Below are 15,743 nucleotides of genomic sequence, written 5' to 3'. Positions count from 1 at the left end.
CACGATCGTAAGCCGAGTCTACAACGTCTGATCGCATTGGTCGATTTAACGAACTGACCAATACGTTCGAACTATTCGATCTGTAATCGCGAACGTCGCGAATTTCTAGGGACTAGTTTCGTCAGTTCGACTGTTGCAAGACTGGTTCAATAGGCCAATTAAAAATCGACGTTAACTTTGTCATTGGTCAATTTGTCTAATCGATCTAAAATGGGAGTCAATTTCAATGGAGTAATTGATTGAAATAAACTAATCGGAAATAGTAAAACTACACAGCCCTAGGTTGATTGAAGTTGGCTAAACTGTTTCAAAAAGGGAGAACACACAGGTGGAACCAGGTGGAACGTCAAGTGACGTGTCGGAAAGTCTTTCTGTTCTTCGGCGCTTTATTCCGAAGAAAATGATTGCGTTTAAACGAGACAAGAAAGAAGAGGAAGATGGTAATTAATTAATCATATTATTTCGCGTGTAGACATTAGTTGATCATAGATAAAATAGAGTATAGGTTATATTATACATGGGGCATTTTTATGTGACAGTTGTAAGACATAAGTGTGTTTACACATGTGTCAACACAAGAAAATCAAATTTGAGGAAATGTCTTCAATTTTATAACAATATCTTTTTTTCTTGAAATGTATTTTTAACTATTTTGATTTGATGTTTAGTACACTTTGGACACTGATCTGATTTCTTTCTCTCATCAGGTGGTGGCAATCCTTTTCAAAACTTGGAGAAAACTACTGTTCTTCAAGAAGCGCGCACATTCAACAATACTCCGGTAAATCCACGAAAATGTGCTCATATTCTTACCAAGATTTTATATCTGCTCAATCAAGGCGAACAGTTTGGTACAACAGAAGCCACAGATGCATTCTTTGCCATGACCAAGCTGTTTCAGTCGCGCGATGTTATATTGAGACGACTGGTTTATCTGGGCATCAAAGAATTGAGTTCTTTAGCTGAAGATGTAATTATAGTCACCTCTAGTTTAACAAAAGATATGACAGGAAAAGAGGATTTATACAGAGCTGCTGCCATTCGGGCATTGTGTACTATTACCGATGGCAGTATGCTAGCTGCCATTGAACGGTACATGAAACAAGCCATAGTTGATCGATCGGCAGCTGTGTCCAGTGCTGCTCTAGTTTCGTCTTTGCACTTAACAAGAGTGTCCAGTGATGTCGCAAGGAGATGGGCAAATGAAGCCCAAGAAGCCTTAAATTCTAATAACGTGATGGTTCAGTATCATGCTCTGGGTGTTTTATATCAAGCACGTAAAGCAGACAAGCATGCAGTGATCAAATTGGTTGCTAAACTTATGAAAACAAGTCCTAAGAGTCCTTATGCGGCGTGCATGTTAATTAGAATGGCATACAAATTATTGGACGAGGTAGACGAAGACGAAGAATTAATAGGATTTATCGAGTCATGTCTTCGTCATAAATCCGAAATGGTAGTATACGAGGCAGCCCATGCATTGGTCAATCTTGGACGAACAGGCGCCAGAGAAATTGGACCGGCAATTAGTGTTCTGCAACTTTTCTGTGGCTCACCAAAACCGGCACTCCGATTCGCTGCTGTCAGAACTCTAAACAAGGTCGCGATGACTCATCCAGCGGCGGTTACAGTATGCAATTTGGATTTGGAAAATTTGATTACAGATTCGAATAGATCAATCGCTACTTTAGCCATCACTACTCTGTTAAAAACTGGAGTTGAAAGTTCCGTAGATCGTTTGATGAAGCAGATCGCTACTTTCATGTCCGAAATTTCGGATGAGTTTAAAGTAGTAGTGGTACAGGCCATTAGGTAAATTTTATTTTACAAGCTTTTATACAACAACTTGTTAGTATAATTCTTATATGTTATTTAAATCTTGGTTTTTTTTTTTTTTTCAGGGCATTGTGTCAAAAATTTCCTCGCAAACACGCAGTCTTAATGAATTTCCTCTCTGCCATGTTGAGGGATGAAGGTGGACTTGAATATAAGGCAGCGATTGCTGATACTATTATAGCTGTAATGGAAGGAAACGCGGAAGCCAAAGAAGCGGGACTTGCGCATCTATGCGAATTTATCGAGGATTGTGAGCACATTTCCCTTGCTGTGCGCATTTTGCATCTGCTCGGTCAGGAAGGTCCTACATCCAAACTACCGTCAAGATACATTCGTTTTATTTATAATCGCGTTATTCTCGAAAGCGCCAACGTGCGCGCCGCAGCCGTAACCGCTTTAGCGCGTTTCGCTGCTGCTTGCCCGCCTTTACTTCCGAACGTGTTGGTATTGCTGTCGCGTTGCCAGTTAGACTCGGACGATGAAGTCCGCGATCGTGCGGCTTATTACTGTACGATATTGCAACAACAGAACGATCCAACTATACTACCCTTGGTACAACCACCTTTATTATCGGTACCAAGTGTAGAAAGAGCTTTACGGAATTACATGCAAACATCAATGGAAGAAGCATTTGACATTTCTCAGGTAGCTCTTATTTTTTATTTTTTCTATTAGTTTTTGAGATGTTTGTTTTAAAAGTATTAATCTAAAATAATATTTATATTTATATTTATATTTATTTATATTTATAAAACACGAATTATTGTCAAATTGTATATTGTTATTTATAGATACCTCCAGCTCAGACAATAGAAGAACCAGCCCAGGTAGAAGTGCATACCACTGTCAAGCAGCCTCGTTTGACCAAAGAGGAAAGTTTCATGGAGAAATTAGTGCAAATTCCGCAATTGGCAGCAATTATTGGTGATACAACGCTTCTCAAATCTTCGTCTGTATTCGAACTGACGGAATCCGAGACAGAATACAATGTCAAATGTATAAAGCACACATTTCCGGAGTATCTAATTTTACAATTCGATTGCGTGAATACTCTTTCCGATCAACTTCTCGAAGATGTGGTTGTAGTTGTTGAACCTACCGAAGGGTAAATATATTATATATTACATATACATTACATTATACAAAACTTTAAAAATTGATCATACAATAAGACATAGTTATTGTAATGATTATGAATAATTTTTTGTTTAAGAAATGATATATAACAAAATATTTATTTTAGTTATTCCGTCGTATGTGTGGTCCCATGTTCACGACTACCTTACAACGAACCGGGAACCACGTACACAGTATTAAAATATCCGGAAGATGTACATGCAAGTGTTGCCACTATTCCTACAACTCTCCGATTTATGGCGAGAGATTGCGATCCAACGACGGGAATACCAGATGCGGATCAAGGATATCGCGATGAGTACATGGTAAGAACGTTAAAAGTTCGTTTTAATATTATAATAAAAATAGTGCATCCTCACACACATACACACACACATTTTAATGCACAAATCTAATAATAAAATAAAAATACGTATTGTGCGAGAAAGAAATATACATTTATTGTGATAAAAATATTTTTATTTACAGTATATCACACACATAAGCATATTTGCATTATAATATTTTACTAACTATTTATATATTATGTTTAATATGTACATGCACATGCAAATTCGACTCGATTGTAAATTTCTAGTTGGAAGATTTGGAAGTGACTCTGGCCGATCAAGTGCGTGGTGTTAGTAACAGAGGTATAGACTTCAATACCGCTTGGGATACATATGCCGCAAAAGGATTTGTTAAACTAGAAGAAACATTTGCTTTGGGAGCTACCGTGACGTCTTTGGAAGGAGCAATTCAAAGTCTTACAGGATTTTTGGGCTTGGAGGCTATGGAACGCAGTAATAAGGTGCAAAGTGGTACGGCTGCACACAATCTTCTTCTAAGTGGTGTTTTCCGTGGTGGGAAAGAAGTACTGGCACGAGCAAGATTGGCGCTGAGCGGGACACAAGTCACAATGCAATTATCTGTACTTTGTCAAGATCCAGATGTTGCTGAATTAATAGTCTCATCGGTAGGATAAGGTACGGCAAAGATAGATATATATTTCTTGTGGTATATTTTTAAGAAAAAAGAGAGAAAAATATATATGTTAATTTCTATAAGTTCTATATCAGTTCTTCTCTTTTTTAGTTGTATAATCTATAAGGATTTTATATATAAATATATATATACACACACACACACACACATATGTATATATATATATACATGTATAAAATCTGCAATGTAATAAAATATTATAACAACATACTGTTAATTTTTTTCATAATAATATATTACGATAAAAAAAAAAATATTTTAATTTTTTTAATTAAATATTTTTCAAGCGGGGTTTACAATATTTGGTAATTGTATATACTGCTGAGAAGAGTAAGTTATTCGATTCATCTTGTGTGATTCTAATCTTGGTAAAATTATGAAATTGTGTATATGGTTTCAAATTGGAAGCTATGCACAAAAATGTTTCCAACACGTCGCGAAAGCATCAGATATCATCTTTTATAATATTACTTACTGTTATGCTGCACCTTTTATAAGATATTAATTGTTCAGTTTTAATATTATTTAAAGGGATCTATGTTATCGAGTAACAAATAAAAGCAACCAAAATTTGTATATTACACATCAATTATTGTATATTAAGATGACATTTCACTTTTATCATAAATAAACTAATGAAAAAAGAGAGAACTTTTTGTTGTTCAACACAGATGCAAACAATTTCATATAAAAATAAATAAAGTTAAATCTTATAATTAAATACATCAAAAAGAGAGACATTTCACACATATATGTATATTCTTTTCTGCAATTACAAATTTGTTCGTGCACATTTGTTCGAAGTGTATATATATATATATAAAATTATTATATAAATATTATATAAATATATGTATTAGATATATTTACAGAATATTCTCTTACGAACTAGTGTGTGATTGCCATTATCACATGATTACCTTATGATTCTGTGATTAATTATCATTGATAAATTATTTCCAAGTATACTCTCTCCGATTAAAAAAGTTTTAGAGAATTTATTCTATCTAGATTTTTATATCAACTGTTTGAATGACTATCGAAAGAAAAAACACAATGAATATTGATAGTAATTTCAGCTGGATGGCAATCACAAGTAAAATGTTTTATAAAAGTCTAGCACTAACGTTACATCAGTTCTTTGTACGTTTCATTCAATCAATTTCATATTTGATCTACTGTTATATTCTGCAAATGCGAATTAAATAAGTTTTATTGTGGATCAGCTATTTGCGCGATTGACATTGTTAAAAACCGAAGCCGAAAATAGTTGCCGATAAAAATTACTGCCGATAAAAAGCTGCTTCTCTTATCACATATCGTTAAAAAACATCATGTTAAATTCTAAGCACACATTAGTATGTTCGCGTAATTTACTCTCGCTAGAGAATGCATTTAAAGAATTTTTTTTTTATGAAAAGTGTACATGATCTTTCTAACACGAAATTTATAAATTTCGAGTAGATCTATATATACCTAATCGACGTTAACATATTGACCTGTAACTGTGGCGGTTTGATGATATCTTCTTCTTCCCGAAAAATCTTCATTTTCCTCGTTCAGTTGAGCCGAGCACGTTTCAACACCCGGAGGTATTGGAGTCACTACAATCTGTTCGTAATCATGAACTTTTTTCCTGCAATACAATGTATAAATCTTAAAGTATCTTCCAAAAAGAAATCTAATCGTGACAATTGATATACATATATACATATATATATATTGTTACGAGTGTTACGCGGCGGACACCGCGTGTGTGTCGCGGGAGCCGCGTGAACGGCGCGACTGTTTGTTGTCGGGCGATCGACGTTGTTTTGGAAAAGATCGAGGCACGGAACACTGACACGTCGCGTCTCGACGGCTCGTTTTATAATTCTCGTTGTAATAATTTGTATTCTAGTTGTAATAAAGTGTTTTTGAGAAAGGTTGCGTTTCTTCTCTGCCGCGCGATTCCCGACAACCGGCGGTAGTGCTGTCTCGTCTTCGCAAGTGTAACAATATATATATATGTTTTTTCTTTATTTCTTTTTATTATATTAATATTTTTCATGTCTTTTAGGTATATTTATATATAATTATAACTTTATATATAATATATATACATACACGTAATGAATTCAACTAAAAAAAAAAAGAGAATTTTTTAATCAGTTTTTTTTTAAGTAATTTTTACGATTCTGAAGTTTATTAATCTAAAAAAATTGCTACTCAAACTAAACTAATAAATTTTACCCCATGAGTCGAAGCGTTGCAATCCGAAGCCATTTGAAAAATCGAAATTCTGCCGAAACTCCAGGTTTAACAGCAGGATTGGCGTGACCAACGTAACTCCAAACGAGAAACACGACAACGATATTGGCAAGAGCGTATCCCCAATGTACGAGAAACATTATAAGCAATTTTACTAGACACTGCAATACAAAAACATATATAAACATACGCAAACTTAAATATAATTGTTTCTCTTAATGTGAAAGATGTAATGGTATATATATTTCCTGGCAATTAAAAAAGTTCTATAGTCTCGACACAAATACTTACACCCAACAATGAAAGCCATCTGTTGCACAAAGGACTGTACCAATTTCCCAATTTATTGTGTATGTAAACTTTTCGTTCTGACGTACTTGTTATACTGACGTTATCCTCGATGCTCGGCGACGAATCCACGTAAATGTTATTATCCGAGATGCTATTGTTTCTCTACAAACACGTATTAGTTTGATTATATTCTTTGAATTTTCCTATTCCTCAAACGAGATACTATATGTATAAATATCAATGATATCTCACCACAAGATTTTTGTGCCTTATTCTCTCGGGAAACAAGTTATCCAAATCATTATCCGTGTCGGTTATTGAACTGTTTCTACTTGCAGAACCGTAATTACGATCGAATGTCGGTGACTGTGTGCGAAATCTCTGTTCGCGCGTATGCCGAATATCGAACGTTTGGGCGAGAGCAAAATATGCGTAATCCAAGCAGGCGTACGTCAAGAGAAAAGGCATTGTTACGATTGGTGCGAGCGTATTAATTTGACCGGTTATAATAAAAGTCAACGTCACCACAGCGACAACTAACATAGCGTATATAGGTACCTTATTCGGTCCTCTCTGGAAGTAGCGTATTCATTTATCACATCGCTTAGTATCGCGCTTACAGTTTTACTCAAGTGTATGTCAAGAAGTATGAAAAAAAATAATCTATATATATATAAGAAATAATTACCCCTCTTTGCAAACAACTCATTCCCGGTATAACATTTTGACTGGCGATAGATTGAAGAACGCGAGGCGTGCCGTACATAGCGCCCAAACAACTGCTGAAGGATGATACGTAAAGACCAGCGAGTAGCAAAACCGAGATTGCCGATACTGTCGACGCTATGGTAAAGTTGTTGAGTAATGCGTTTCTGACACAAGTTGCCGCAAGAGTCAGAGAAAAGCACAGATACAGAAATGTTCTGCAAACAATGCGATTGTAATGTAAAGAGATGAAATGTCTCCAAAGTAATTTATGTTAAAAAGAACTTCTCTTATACCCAGTTCCCAATGCCGCTAGAGTACCATTGGGAATATCACTGGATGGATGTCTCAAATCACCGCTCATGTTAATTCCAGCCAAGACACCGGTGACTGTCGGAAAGAACACACCGAACACGGTAAACCAACTGTATCCGTCCTGATAATCGGGAAAGGTGTTGTTTCTCAAATTTCCAGATAACCAGCCTTCAAAACCAGCCGCTAAAATCGCATAAATGTTTTAATGAAATAACATTGCTGCTTGTAATACAAAAAGTTTTGAAAATATTTAACGCTATCATTTTTTTATGTGAAGAACTCACGAGAGTACGTATATTATCTTACCAATATCGGTATGAATAAAACTTCCAACCATGAAATCGACTCCAGCAAGAAGTATAACAAGGAGAAGAACAAATTGCAACTTTACAACCCACTTAACACCGGCAACATTAATTATGGATAATAACACAACTGCTGCGCATGCAAATCCGCGCTGTGCCCATGCTGATTCTAAACCTACAAGACCGGCCATTGATTCGCCAAAACCTAAAACGTTTAGAGCACAACCCACCGCCTGAAATAAAATCCACAAACCGGTTCTCGGAATACTGATAAAACAAAAGAATAAATTTATCTATCTCTACCTGTCCAAAGCAATAAAGCAGTCCGATGGAGCCACCAAATCTGGAACCCAATACATGTGACAACAGAAAGTAAACTCCTCCACTTTCAACTCTACATCGCTCACATATACCTACAGCTGATAATACCGCCACTAATGCGATGCATACTGAAAAATTATACACATATATTATTGCGATAATAAGTGTATTACAATAATATCAATTTTATAAATCGTTTATCAATAGTTTTGCACATATAAAAACATATATATTACCTGTACATAATATAATTAATACAGCATTCAAAACACCTGCCTGCCCAACAATCCATCCAGATCTCAAAAATACAATTACTCCAAATATGTTAATAAGACAAGATGTGAACACTCCATCCCAGGTACCAAATAATACAGGTTGAGAAATAAAAAAATTTGATTTCCACCAGGGATCTGCACTCTGAAGAAGATATCAAGATTTTAATATTCATTAGTCAGATTTTAATATTTCATTAGTCAATAAAAATAATAGAATACTTTAAAATGCTTACATATTCTTGCGCAAATAGCTCATTTGCACCAGCTGGGTACATTTCAGGATCAAGCGCATTGTTGTTACCCTCATTATCTCTTTTTGCACTTTCTTGTGCTTCTGGGTCATGCAAACCATACTTGGTCCAGTTGACATTTGTGTGTACTCTAACGTCACCATTTGAAAGTCTATTTTCTTCCTTTGACTCCATTTGTTCTCGTCTATACCAATGTGTACAAGATAGAGACTGTATATATATTTATGTACGATTTATCTATTTGTAACAAAAGATGATTTTTACGTTTTTATTTCTGCAGCCAGAGGTAAGATGTGTCAATTAGCAAACCTATACCTCTGTGTATAAGGAGCTCAAGATACACAGATATAAATCCAAAAGAAAAAATATATCTCTGCAGCGTTTCTTTTTCTGAAATTTCCTTATACATGCAAGTTAGAATACGAAATGAACGAAATGACAAAACGATTTCAATATCACAAAAGCGTGTGATAACATTTCATGGATGTGTATCACTGGTTTCTTTGTATTATCACAACACTGTATTTGCATTTTGTACAATTTTGCACAGAGATAATAAACTCCAGATGACGCGTGACAGTCATAACAATAGGTGACAATCCTTGTTCGCTTTGGTTTGTTACGCGCTCACGTCTCGTTGACGTTGAGCGTCAGTTCCAAACAGATTACGTTTCGTCGTTCCGATTTTGGTATTGGTGCGAAGTGACTCAGTGGACCGCTTCAGGTTGGTCCATACGCCATCCTAGGATCAGAGGAGTTGACCCCGGGTGTGTGTATCTGGAGTCATATTAATTACGCCCGTTTTCATCATCTCCGATTAATTTAATCGACGATTAAGTATCAGTCGTGATTGGTCCGTTCTGCTAAACGATGAATGCGACTGGCAATTCCAATGGAATAATCGGTCGATTAATTTAATCGGAGATGATGAAAACCGGCGTTAATGATATGTATCAGTAATGAGACTACCTTTTGTTTTTTGGGATTTAAAAAACATGCAAAGTGGGCATTAAAAGCTGTGTTCCAGAATTGCTGCCAGCACGCTGCCAGTACTAAAATTGTATAATATATGTGACGTAAACTATAGATCTTTAGCACTGGCAGTGAATTTTGGAACACAGCCAAAATATATTTAGTGCTTTTCAGTCGTCGCCATAGACGTATAATATAAATAGACTGCGCGTTCCCTACCTTTGCCATGTTAAGAAAATGTCTTCAACGTTGAGAGAGAGACAGCTGGTGTTGAATAGTAGCCTCATCTTTGTCTAGCAAAGTAGTGAGGTAAATGATAGACAGAGAAAGAGTTACTATTCAAAGTATGTTGTCTCTCTCAACGTTGAAGACATCTTTTCAGCCAAACGCGCAGTCTATATATTATACGTCTATGGTCGTCGCTGGTAGGAGATTGACAGGTGACAGGAGCGCTGCTCCATATTTGATTGGAGAAGTCGTTAGTTTTTCATATGGCCGCTTTCAGTCTTCTCTCTGCCATAACTATTTATGCGAATCAGCCTTAAATGCACCTTGAAGATTCCCGCCAAAACAGTTTTCTTGAGTAACGTGACGCGACGTACTTGTTGATTTAGATGAGATTTGTATTTTTATTTAAATCTTTTCAATTCTTTTAGCGATTTGTTGTAATTAAATATCTGAATAACATGGAAGGTTTTGACGATCCTGGAGTGTTTTTCTCCGATAACATTGCGCTCGATGAGAATCGAGAAACTCGCGTGAATCTTCAGCACTCAAAGAGGAAGTTCAAAGAATTTATTCGTCAGTTTCACGAGGGTAACTTTAATTACAAATATCGGTAATTAACACAAACTTTTCATTTTTTCTCTTTTGTATGCGTTTAAATTTTGTAGTTATTTTTATTACTTGTTAATGTAACGTATTGTATCTATTCTGATCAGAGATACATTGAAACGCAATTATAATCTTGGACAATACTGGTTAGAAATTAATTTGGAAGATTTAGCTGCGTTTGACGAATCTCTCGCTGAAAAGATACACAAGCTTCCGACGGAGTATCTACCCGTTCTGGAAGAAGCTGCAAAAGATGTAGCCGACGAGCTCACAGCACCTCGACCCGAAGGTGAAGAAAAAATAGAAGATATTCAAGTGCTCTTATGTTCGGATGCTCATCCAACTCTCTTAAGAGGAATGAAGGTGAAATATAATTTGCAAAGTTGTAATAAAATTTTAGATTTTTCAAACAAACAACAATTACTGTTTAATTATATAAAATACAAAAGCATTTAATTAGATATATAAAGATCCATATTAATCTTTTTTACTTTTGTAGCCAGATATTGTTTCTAAGCTTGTTAAGATACCTGGTATAATTGTTTCTGCATCTGGCGTTAGCGCTAAGGCTACAAAAATTGCTATACAGTGTCGTTCTTGCAAAGTTACGCAAGTTAATATTTCTATCAAACCAGGTCTGGAGGGATATGCATTACCTAGAAGATGTAATACGTAAGTTATCTTTCTCCAATTTTGTCATTTTTCTTATTAATTTCTTACATTAATTTAATGCGCCATTTGAGCAAAGAGTTGCTTATTACCTGGGAATTGCAGGGAACAAGCAGGTCGACCAAAATGTCCTCTAGATCCTTTCTTTATAATGCCAGATAAATGTCACTGTGTGGATTTCCAAGTGTTAAAGCTACAAGAATTGCCAGATCATATACCACAGGGTGAAATGCCCAGACACTTGCAAATATATTGCGATCGGTATCTATGTGATAGAGTTGTGCCAGGCAATAGAGTTCTCATTCTTGGAATATATTCCATTAAAAAAGTATCTAAAGCAAACAGCAAGAGTGCAGGCAGAGACAAAGCATTAGTAGGTGTTCGAACACCATATGTCCGAGTACTTGGTATCACTGTGGATGGAGAAAATACAAACATTGGTATTAGTGTAATAATATTTAAAAAAATCAAAACATTGATGAATCGAACGATAGATTGTTTATTTTTTTAAATGGGGTTTCGCAGGAACTCAGCCACCAGTTACATCGGAAGAAGAAGATTATTTCGCGCGTTTAGCAGCGGATCCTAATATATATGAGAGAATTGCGAAGAGCATAGCTCCGAGTATTTTTGGTGCAGTAGACATCAAGAAAGCTATTGCTTGCTTATTATTTGGTGGATCCAGAAAACTGTTGCCTGATGGTCTAAGCAGACGAGGTGATATTAATATTTTAATGTTGGGCGATCCGGGTACTGCGAAATCGCAACTATTGAAATTTGTTGAAAGAGTTGCACCCATAGCTGTTTATACATCGGGAAAAGGTAGTTCGGCAGCTGGTTTAACAGCGTCTGTGTCGAGAGATCCGGTATCTGTAAGTTGTGTATTTTTGTTGAAAAAAATATTTGTGACGTTTCACAATAATCACAAATGTAAATTGTCTTCAGAGGAATTTTGTCATGGAAGGTGGCGCGATGGTTCTGGCGGACGGTGGTGTTGTTTGTATAGACGAGTTTGACAAAATGAAGGAAGATGATAGAGTTGCGATACACGAAGCTATGGAGCAGCAAACAATATCAATAGCAAAGGCAGGCATAACAACAACTCTGAATACGCGATGTTCTGTGTTGGCTGCGGCAAATTCAGTCTTCGGTCGTTGGGATGATATAAAAGGGGAAGAAAATATCGATTTTATGCCGACAATATTGTCACGTTTCGACATGATATTTATCGTTAAGGACGAACACGAACATAACAAAGATATAACTCTAGCTAAACATGTTATAAATATTCATTGTAACGCTGGCCAAATCACAGAACAATCGGTAGAAGGAGAGATTCCTGTGCACATTCTCAAGAAGTATATTAATTATTGCAGAACGTAAGATATCGCTACATAATATTTATCGTGTGCACAATGCAAATTCCGAAAAATAAAATATTTTAAATTTTCATGTACTTTTTCTATTTTTTTTTTATCAAGGCGTTGTGGTCCGAGACTTAGTGTGGAAGCGGCAGAAAAATTAAAAAATCGCTACGTAATGATGCGAGCTGGTACAAAAGAACACGAAAAAGATTCCGAGAAAAGATTGTCTATACCTATAACAGTTCGGCAACTCGAAGCTATTGTGCGAATATCCGAAGCTCTTGCTAAGATGCAAATGCAACCTTTCGCTACTGAAGTCCATGTTAACGAGGCTTTAAGGCTTTTCCAAGTATCTACGTTAGAAGCTGCAATGTCTGGATCATTAGCAGGTAAGTTCTACAAAGTGATAAACATAAAAAAATTATGCTTTCGATACATGCGTATATTACATGACGTGTATATTACATATTTATACCATCAGGAGCGGAAGGATTTACCTCGGAAGAGGATCATGAAATATTGTCGCGCATTGAAAAGCAATTGAAAAACAGATTTCCTATTGGACATCAAGTATCTGAACAAAATATAGTAAAAGATTTTCTTAAACAATCATTTCCAGAACGTGCTATTTATAAAGTCATACATACAATGATACGTCGCGGTGAATTGCAACATCGTTTGCAACGTAAAATGTTGTACAGATTGCATTGAAAAACATATCTTCAATATACAATTACATAATAACGTATTGTGCTTAATTTGTATGATATATATTCTTTCATCTATTTGTTCTTTTTTTTTATTTTAAACTAATAACGCATATTTTATAATTTAAAACATTATGCAAGTTCACTTTTAAATGGATAATGTGGATGATCTTGGACCCTGAAACATAATTTTATTTTATGCGATATTATTATATATAAAAAATTATGATATCTTATAGAGTAACATAGCATTAAAAATCGGTGGTAAAACTTAATTTCATAGAATATCATTTACTTGTATAACTTTGTATAAAATATATTTTTTATTTTATTAAATATTAGCGTTCTCACGCAGCTCGGCTGCGCGGAAACGAAGAAGCCAGTTCTATTGTCAGTGCAATTTCCCAGAATTACTAATAAACTACATTACACTGTAGTATCCAAAATAAAAACGACACTCTCTTTAACTCACCCTTTAAAAAATAAGAAATTAAAGATTCGTCCAGCAGCGCCTTTATCTAAGTCGTTCAAGAGATTCATATCATCATCTGTCAAGGTAAAATCAAATATATCGATATTTGATTTAATTCTTTCCGGAGAAGCACTCTTGGGAATAATTACAATTCCCAATTGTAACAGATGACGCAATAAAACTTGTGCCGTACTCTTTTTATGCCTCTCGGCAATATTTTGTACTACCGAATGGTTTAGTAAATCAGGAAATGCTTCTGTGGTGTAATTATATTTTGTTTGGAAATGCACTTTTGCACCTGGAGATCCCAATGGGCTATAACCAGTTATAACAATATTGTACTTTTTACATAATTCTCGAATTGACTTCTGCTGCATGTATGCATGTAACTCGACCTTTAAGTGCAACACAAAACATGCTTTATATTTACTAGTGATAAAACAAATTTAATAATGAAGTAAATTACATTAGATGCTTCTGATCGTCTACAAATTACCTGCAGATTACTCGGTTTAATTTGTGCATTTTCCCAAATAAGTGAAATCTGTTCTTCATTGAAGTTGCTTAAACCTATAGACCTGGTACGTCCTGATTTAACTTGATTCTCCATTTCCTGTAAAATAATCTTGATTCTTCAGAAAATCCTTCATTGTACATTATATAGGAATATAAAATTAATTCCACACCTTCCATACTAAGACAGGATCTGTATCAAAATCGAGTATGTAACTTCCATCTTCGTGAGTAGCTGCAGCACATGTTGCTTCATCTAACTTAAATGCAAAAGGCATATGAACAAGATACATATCTAAATAATCCAATCCAAGTTTATCCAATGATAACTTAATGAATTTTTCCACATCGGATGGTCGATTACCAAAGTGAGGTAGCTAAAAACATTACAGTAACAGTTTTCTAAATGCACTTGCTTAAGATGATTACTAGCAAACAATCACAATTACTTAATAATAAACGATAATTAGTTACTGTATGTGTAAAAATTTTACTTTTACAATGTATATACTTTTGTTGTGATAAAAAGTTCTTCTCTGCTGCCACCTTTCTCAAACCATTTCTTTAAAGCTTTACCAATTGCATCTTCATTGTTATAATTTGCAGCTGTATCTATATGTCTGTAACCACATTCTAAAGCAGTGATTACAACAGTTTCTATTTCTTCTGATTTAGCCTAGAGAGAAACAATAGTTTTTATTTGTTGTCACAAGATTGTAAAATTGTATATATACATCATATAAGAATCAACAGTGATAGATATAGAAATTTTGTATTGAAGACAAATCAAATCATATATTTGAAAAAAAAAAGACTGTATTATCATCAGTATAAATTTATATATGTATAGAATAGTATCTACATTTTCTACACAATTATTTCATCACCTGCCATGTTCCCAGTCCCACTGTGGGCATATCATATCCTGACAGCAATCGTACAAAGTGCATTCTTGATTTTCTCCTTAGTATTAGTGCGAAAAAGTACTCCGGATTGATGTAATGCGCTAAAGCAACATACTGTCATACAAAATTGATTAAATTCTATGTGCGTCGAAATTCGTAAAATCCTACCCAATTCTTGAATCAAAGTGAGTATAAAATAAATGTGGTGGGTGTTATTTGGTCAGGCTGTTTCTAAAGTTAGAATAGTTACAGTCTAAACGCGCGAGCTTCGCGCATCGTGCGTGATCGTCGTTATATATACGTATATATTTAGAAGTTGTATTGATCGCGAGTGTAGAGTTGCACTGTGGATAATTGATTGAAACAATGTATATTGTCTCGTTGAAGAGAAAGAAAAGATTTAATCAATTTGCAAATTCTATAATATCAAAAATATGTTGTTTCTAGTGTTTGTTTCAAAGAGAAACTACAATTATTAATAATATAATTATAGTAAAAATACAAACTCTTAGTATGAACGCACAATATTGTTCAATTTGGCTTTGTTTCTCAAAATTTTTGACATTCTATCTACGAAACATTTAAAACAAATGACTGTGAACTAAAAGAAATGATGGCAGATATATAAAAGAATAAG

At 34.9% G+C, this 15,743-nt stretch overlaps 4 protein-coding genes across 8 annotated transcripts; 2 read left to right on the top strand and 2 right to left on the bottom strand.

The window, feature by feature from the left end:
- Nucleotides 1-207: 207 nt before the first annotated feature.
- LOC109854432 (coatomer subunit gamma) lies at nt 208-4,018 on the top strand. Its single transcript, XM_020427511.1, has 6 exons — nt 208-440; nt 708-1,812; nt 1,902-2,481; nt 2,628-2,941; nt 3,080-3,278; nt 3,551-4,018. The coding sequence occupies exons 1-6, from the start codon at nt 401-403 to the stop codon at nt 3,935-3,937; spliced, it is 2,625 nt and encodes an 874-aa protein (XP_020283100.1). The 5' UTR covers nt 208-400; the 3' UTR covers nt 3,938-4,018.
- Nucleotides 4,019-4,697: 679 nt separating this feature from the next.
- LOC109854430 (solute carrier family 12 member 8) lies at nt 4,698-9,393 on the bottom strand. The gene is made up of 11 exons (XM_020427507.1): nt 8,935-9,393; nt 8,653-8,854; nt 8,381-8,561; nt 8,127-8,272; nt 7,825-8,056; nt 7,500-7,701; nt 7,187-7,421; nt 6,751-7,071; nt 6,499-6,660; nt 6,190-6,368; nt 4,698-5,593 (listed from the first exon to the last, which is right to left on the bottom strand). Exons 2-11 carry the CDS (start codon nt 8,842-8,844, stop codon nt 5,434-5,436), a joined length of 2,010 nt encoding a protein of 669 aa, XP_020283096.1. The 5' UTR covers nt 8,845-8,854; nt 8,935-9,393; the 3' UTR covers nt 4,698-5,433.
- An 843-nt stretch (nt 9,394-10,236) lies between these two features.
- LOC109854426 (DNA replication licensing factor Mcm5) lies at nt 10,237-13,241 on the top strand. Its single transcript, XM_020427499.1, has 8 exons — nt 10,237-10,480; nt 10,584-10,839; nt 10,976-11,148; nt 11,251-11,585; nt 11,671-12,017; nt 12,091-12,524; nt 12,627-12,898; nt 12,991-13,241. The coding sequence occupies exons 1-8, from the start codon at nt 10,329-10,331 to the stop codon at nt 13,218-13,220; spliced, it is 2,199 nt and encodes a 732-aa protein (XP_020283088.1). The 5' UTR covers nt 10,237-10,328; the 3' UTR covers nt 13,221-13,241.
- A 63-nt stretch (nt 13,242-13,304) lies between these two features.
- LOC109854427 (alcohol dehydrogenase [NADP(+)] A-like) lies at nt 13,305-15,688 on the bottom strand. Of its 5 annotated transcripts, none has more exons than XM_020427501.1 (7): nt 15,613-15,688; nt 15,089-15,220; nt 14,713-14,877; nt 14,375-14,578; nt 14,185-14,301; nt 13,689-14,083; nt 13,305-13,394 (listed from the first exon to the last, which is right to left on the bottom strand). In XM_020427501.1, the coding sequence occupies exons 2-7, from the start codon at nt 15,149-15,151 to the stop codon at nt 13,349-13,351; spliced, it is 990 nt and encodes a 329-aa protein (XP_020283090.1). In that variant the 5' UTR covers nt 15,152-15,220; nt 15,613-15,688; the 3' UTR covers nt 13,305-13,348. The 5 variants fall into 5 exon arrangements, with proteins under 5 accessions (XP_020283090.1, XP_020283089.1, XP_020283093.1 ...); XM_020427500.1 differs by having other exon boundaries at nt 15,630-15,675; XM_020427504.1 differs by having other exon boundaries at nt 15,089-15,207; nt 15,630-15,647.
- Nucleotides 15,689-15,743: the final 55 nt, after the last annotated feature.

The sequence above is a fragment of the Pseudomyrmex gracilis genome, unplaced genomic scaffold, assembly GCF_002006095.1.
Source record: "Pseudomyrmex gracilis isolate BER0280 unplaced genomic scaffold, ASM200609v1 scaffold_65, whole genome shotgun sequence".
Taxonomy (NCBI): Eukaryota; Metazoa; Arthropoda; class Insecta; order Hymenoptera; family Formicidae; genus Pseudomyrmex; species Pseudomyrmex gracilis.
This window is presented reverse-complemented; position numbering and strand designations above follow the sequence as displayed.